The 6,581-nt window shown below is 37.0% G+C and overlaps 1 protein-coding gene across 1 annotated transcript; it reads right to left on the bottom strand.

Annotated features, from left to right (window-relative positions):
* Positions 1-823: 823 nt before the first annotated feature.
* On the bottom strand, positions 824-6,335 carry LOC112513214 (peptidyl-prolyl cis-trans isomerase FKBP15-1-like). The gene is made up of 6 exons (XM_025119412.1): positions 6,170-6,335; positions 5,986-6,032; positions 4,927-4,989; positions 3,858-3,948; positions 2,576-2,680; positions 824-1,211 (listed from the first exon to the last, which is right to left on the bottom strand). The coding sequence occupies exons 1-6, from the start codon at positions 6,294-6,296 to the stop codon at positions 1,123-1,125; spliced, it is 522 nt and encodes a 173-aa protein (XP_024975180.1). The 5' UTR covers positions 6,297-6,335; the 3' UTR covers positions 824-1,122.
* Positions 6,336-6,581: the final 246 nt, after the last annotated feature.

Here is a 6,581-nt window from a genome sequence, read left to right as displayed (position 1 = left end):
AGTATCATTCACTCATATATCACGAGTCATAAACAAACAAACGAGAACTTCTTACCGAGGATTTTATATTGAACCGTTTTATATTAGAATCATGTAAAATCATGTGAATTTACGAGATTTAGTAAAAACATCTCTAATGCAAGTTTCTTGTAGGAAAAAAAAAGTGTAGTTCTTTTACGATCATTACAGAGAGCTTTTATTTAAAAAAAATAACTCACTCCTATAAGTTCTTCTATAAAAACTTTGATTACTATCTTGAAGGTGATATGAAAGGGCAATTTATAGGTTCTTTTATATATATTTCAAATTAATTATTTAATATATATTTATAAATATATAGTAATTATTGATGTTAAAAAAATTGCATAGGATCTACAAAAAGTCATTTATAAAGGACTACCATTGTATACTTTTTATGAGTTTTTTAATTTGATAAGTTGGAAATAATGTGACAACTAAAAATACAAAAAATAATTTATTATAAGAATTTCTACTAAAAATGTTTTTAACAGATTCTTCAAAATAAAAAAATAAAAAATAAAAATCTTCAAAAAGATAACTTTTATCTTCAAGAGGTTCTTCATTTTAAAAATTATATTATTAATTATATTATTAAAATATTCAATACGATTTATTAAATACGTTATTTATCTCTCCTTACCATTTAGTTTGAAGCATTCACTTTGGCCGAAAAGAAAATTAATATTTATTGAATATATTAATAATATAATCTTCAAAATTGAAAAACTTATTACAAATTTTTTATTCTTCATTTTGGAGAAATATTTTGAAAATTTTGCCGGAAAAACCAACACTTTAAAGTGTAAAATACAAAAAGTCCGGTAAAACTCCGAGCTCATGAGGTACAAATCATTACAATATGGTCGAGCTTGAGTTTGACCATTTCTATCTCCGAATGATTCTGCCAGAAAATCTAATGCTTTAAGGTACAATATATGCACCTATTCATGTTAGAATCAAGTCAAATAATACATTGAAAATGTAAAAGGTAAGTTTTGACGTTAATCTGAGAAGGAAATCAACAGGTAGAGGTGTGTAATTTAGCCCAACCTACATAAACCGAACTCTAACGATCTCCTATCAAGTTTAGGCTTCATGAGATCATAGCTCACTGTTATCAATGTTTCCTTCACCCGATCCCTTTCCATTAACTGCAATAAGCTCCGTGTCGAATATAAGTGTCGCCCCACCTGTTTGGTTCCAAGATCGTCATCGATAGCTTAGTATCATGTTATTATTCGTTAAAAACCCTTCGCAAGAAAACAAAATAGTAAAAATATTGCCATGTAAGCCTTGTTTTAAGAAGTAACAGTTTACAAATTAACATACAAATGTCATTATTTCCTGGTCAGCTTCCGTGCACCAACTAATCCCTCGGGTGATCAAGAATGACCTGAAGTCATTGTAGGTGAAACTCCAGGGCCGCAAGGGCTTTGAGAGTGCCTAGACTTGAACCCAGGAAAGATGAGATTTTCACTACATTCTCCTGAGCCTTGAACAATCCGCCCACAATTCAAGTGTCAAAAGTAGCTTTGTTTTTGTCAACTATGGGAATTCGGGACAGCTTGTGCACACCTCGACTAATTCCATTAGGGACCTAAAGATAACAACCAGAAAAAATCCATGACGGCTCTGAAGAGATTCGAACTAGCGACCTATGGAAAGGAGCAGCCGCAAGGCCTCGTATTTATTCATCATCTAAGCTAGGTAGTCAGAAGTAGCTTTTGTGCGAGCTTCTCTACAAAACTTAATTGCTTGCAATTCTTTACAAAACCATTTTAGCAAGTTGGGGTCTTAATAGAAACAGTGCCTACTCCATGAGATGGAGGACAAATCTACATACATCAAACCCTTCCCAAACACTACTCAGGGCCTATTTGGTAGCAGATAAATGCACTTAATGAGACACAACTTATTCGGTTAGTTTGGTAGTGGCTTAGGGGTCGTTTACTAAACGCTTACTTGGTAAGCAGTTACCAAGTCATATTACCTTACTGATGAACATGGCAAGAACCAAGAATCTTACCCGATAAGGGTGATGGCAAGGACCGAGAGTCTTACCTGGTAAGGGAGGGTGACGACTCTTACTCGGTTAGCGCTTACAGGGTAAATTGTTATGTATAATTTTTGATGGACTAAAATCTTACCAGTAAGGTAAAATGATAGTGTTGAGTTGAATCTTACTGGCAAACGCTTACCGGTAAGTGTTTGGGTAAACGGCCCCTTAATGGTATAGAAAATGGCTTATTCAATAAGCTTCTAGGGGAAGCTTTATGCAAAAAGCCTAAGTTGTTTTCCAAACCTGCCCTTCCCAGCTAAAAAGAAAACACTCTTTCCATCTATGAAAAAACCTCCCAACCAAAGGCCACCTCAATCTATACAGACAATTTAATCCACTCAGACAACTTTATCCATTTAGGTCTTCATGGAAAACCAACCAAACAGCCCCTCAGTGTTGGATTTACTGGTTTCATCTGGTTTGCTTTAGTATTCATGCAAATTGTTATATTTCTTGCTTTTGAAAACGGAAAGAGACAAAAAGAGCGAGTATTACCTGGAATCTTAGGTGGTGAACCCCGGTCTCCATAACCCATTTTAGCCGGTATCTTCAGCTTACGTTTTTCTCCAACACACATTCCCAATAGTCCCTGATCCCATCCTGCAAAGTAAATTTGTTAAACTACAACCATTTACTTGATGCACAATTAGTGAACCTAAAGATCAAATGGTTAATAACTACATGGATAAACGTCTAGCATGTTCAACAACTGTGAAGTTGGCTACTTGGTGAAAAATTAAATGCTTCTTATCACTCAACTTGCACAGCAATGATGAGGGTTGGGTTCATTAGTTATGCAGCGTATGATAACTATATCAAAGGTTAGACCTGTTGGTTCTGTGAATACCTAGGAATTACCTCTTATAAAGCTTGTTGATTCAATCAAATGCCAAGCTTTAGGCACAAACTCAAATTTAGGGGCCGTTTACCAAACGCTTACCCGGGTAAGCGCTTACTAAATCACACTACCTTACCGGATGAATATGGTAAGGACCAATAATCTTACCCAGTAAGAGCGAGACAAAGACCAAGAGTCTTACCCAGTAAGTGAAGGCAACGACTCTTACCACATTAAGTGTTTACCGAGTATATTGTCGCATACGATGTCGTTTTGGTGGACCAAAATCTTACCCGATGAGTAAATAATAGTGTAAAATTACCGGTAAGCACTTACCGGGTAAGTGTTTGGTAAACGGCCCCTTAGAGAGAACCCGGAATTTGGATGGAAGATGAAGTTTCTGTTATTAATCAAGTGACCATCCATTTTACCCCAGGAACATATGAATAAAGAGTTCAAAATGAAACGGATCAGAAAAGAGATGGCGGGCCAAATAAAAAAGCCCAAACATAAATGGAAAATAGCAAAAAGAACACAAAAATGTCACGGTCCTCATTCTATGCTCGAATTGGTGTATTGTGGCCTTGTGGGTCTGAAACGGAGACCCGTACCAAAAGTTATGCATGTTAAAGCGCGACACCCCCTGTTGGCCCGGTCATGGGTTTCCAGGAACACTAAGGCCCGCTGCTCCGCATCAATTTGGCAATAGTGGCCGTGGAAGATGGTCGCGCTGCGGTATATCAATGGTGGAAGGTTCAATGAGCTGATGGCGGCAAGAACGGTATGGACAGTATAGCATCAATTGTGGGGTGTATCAATGTTGTCGGTTTCATCCGTGGTTGTGGTATAAATTGTGGGTTGGACCAGTTTTAACTTTCAGATATGGTTAGTGTAGTTTCTACAACAGAGAGAAGAAATGGAAGTTATTGGATTTCCTACCTTTTATGACTTGACCACTGCCAAGCTCAAATTCAAATGGAGTTCCCCTCTCAAAGCTGGAATCAAAAACGGTGCCATCAGTAAGTTTTCCCTGCAAGAAAAGTGAAAGTTAATAATGAAGCATAACGCATCAAGGAAATCCTATCACACAAGACAACTACCTTTGGTTTAGTTTCAAACAGGAATATGAAAAACCAATTAGTAGTTACAAGGATAGAGGGAGAAAATTATAGATCAAGGCCCTCAGATGCACCATATGTGAAACACTGATCTCTTAAATTTACTGAAAGTAGCATCTGATACCATTTTACTCACAAAAAGATAAATGCATCTTGGCATGGCTTTAGGAATGATAAAAGATCTAAGATTCAGTTACTGCCCCCAAAAGTTCAGATTTTGAGTCCTGTACCAGATAAATGTATCCTCATTTTTATGTGTCTCTCAAGATCTTCATAGCTTGCACAAGTTTTTTTTTAGTAACCGTGGGTGGTCGGGTCAGCTTACGTGCACCTCGACTAATCCCATAGGGCCTAAAGATAACAACCATGAAAATCCCCGATAGCCCTGAGGAGACTCGAACTGACGACCTACGAGGAGCCCCACCTAGCCTTTATTTGCCAGTTGAGCTCGCCCTCAGTGTTAATGACTCAGCAATTGGAAGTATCAAACAACAATAAAATCTTATCCATTTGCTATGACCAATTTGGCCAGGCTTAAAGCCTGATAACACCAGAATTTATGGTTACTATACATCCCTGAAGTTCAGACTTTCAAATCCTATACACATCCAAGTGTTTCCTCAGTTTTCTAGGCTACTCTAAAACATAATGATTTCTACTACATACCAACTGTTAGCTGATTTACAATGAATATGATATTTTCATATTTTGATCTAAGAACTAGAACTGATCACAGTTGCATCTTATGTAGATGTGCTTAGAAAAACATTCATCCATTTACTGCTGAGTTTTGCAACAGGTTTGTGGACAGCAGTGAGAACTAAAATAACAAGAACTCAAAAAGCACAAACGGGAAAATAAAGAATAAAAGATGTTATAAATCTTCTTACCCGATAATGAACTTTGATTTTATCACCTTTGTGTGCCTGTACTGCACAAGATGCTGGCTTATGCTGCAACAATAACAGATCCAAGGTTCAGAAACAAAAGAAAGAATGTCAAAGGTACATGCTACCCATGCATCATTATGAAATTCGACCGAGGGATTACAGCCATAACACATCAAGTAATGGGAAATTTAAAAAATCTACCAGCTTAAGTATCAGTAAGCCAAAGATGACATTGAATGATTACAGCCAAAGATGACATTGAATGATTACTGCATGTATGTAACGCAGTGATCATAAGATCCTGTTAATGGAGCCTGAGGCATTGCAACCAATTAGCAAACAAGGATTTATCTTATTTTGCTCTATCCTTCACGACTCATTAAAACTAAGTTGTTTTCACATCACATTTCAAGTTACAAGAAATACCCTGAACACGTTACCCTCAAACTCAAGCCATTGCTTACAAGCCATATTATTGTTAGAGTCCCACATTGGCTAAACTTTGACCTATTCTCCTCAATATATGTTGGAACCTGCCTAAAAGTGCTCTTTTAGAAAGTAATCTAACAGCGTTCCACATATTTTCACAATCATCATCAAGAAAAACTCAAGCCCTAGCCATATTTTTCACAAACTAGAGTCCTTGTATCAAGATTCCTACTCTTAAACCATATGCACTCACCATTGCCAGTTTGCCACACAGAGAAAACTGCAAACGCAAGTTATCCTTCCCAGTTTAATATAAGAAGATTAATCATGCAAATCTTTACTTCTCGTTTTTCCCCTTCATTATTTTCCAAGGAACACTCTGCAAAATAACACGCTAGGTTCCCCCTGGTTTATTCTAATCTCTTGCTTCAATTAATAATCAAATCGGGATCCGAGCTCCTCCCGGAACTAAAAGACTAACGTGATCATACATTATCAAACGAAATCATGGTCAATTAATAAAATCAGCACATTACTCAATAAAATCGACAAACAGTTCACTCACGCAAAACAAATTGATGAATAACAACTATAATACAAGATCGCAAGTCCTTAGATGGTTAGATTTACCTTGACCCCGATCTGTAACTCCGTCACATCTCCGGACTTCGCTGAAACTGTATGATTCGTCGGAATACATCAAATCGTCGTTCGATTTACACAAAACATATAACATTTATCGGTGACGAAAACTTTTTGATAAACAATGCAAATTAATGCGTAATAACTTGGTTCACTTATGATTACTACTCACCTAGTGTAGCTGCAATCAACAGAATCAATATGGAGATCCCCTTCATTGAAGAACTAACACTCAAATTCGCCATTTTCTTCATCAGTGTGAAGTGAAAAGGTTTGTTTTGACTCAACGTGATATACATGGACCTGGTTGCCTGATGATTGAAACTCGGTGACGAATGTCACCCAATCATATATTGACACGTCATACAAAAACCACTGCCCCTTTATTTTCTTCGACCAGTAAGATTCCCGTGAGCAATGCTTTCCAAATCATTTCGCGGCTGTTTGTTTGCCTCTTAATGTCACCACCGCTAAGAGGCAGCCTCTTAATCGCTAAGAGGCAGAGGCTGTTTGGCAAAAAAAATAGAACTTCTTAACGGTGACAATTGGCTCTTAACCATTTTGCATCCTATACCTCACTAAAC

The sequence above is a fragment of the Cynara cardunculus genome (assembly GCF_001531365.2).
Source record: "Cynara cardunculus var. scolymus isolate 2C chromosome LG 5, CcrdV1, whole genome shotgun sequence".
In the NCBI taxonomy this organism is placed as follows: Eukaryota; Viridiplantae; Streptophyta; class Magnoliopsida; order Asterales; family Asteraceae; genus Cynara; species Cynara cardunculus.
This window is presented reverse-complemented; position numbering and strand designations above follow the sequence as displayed.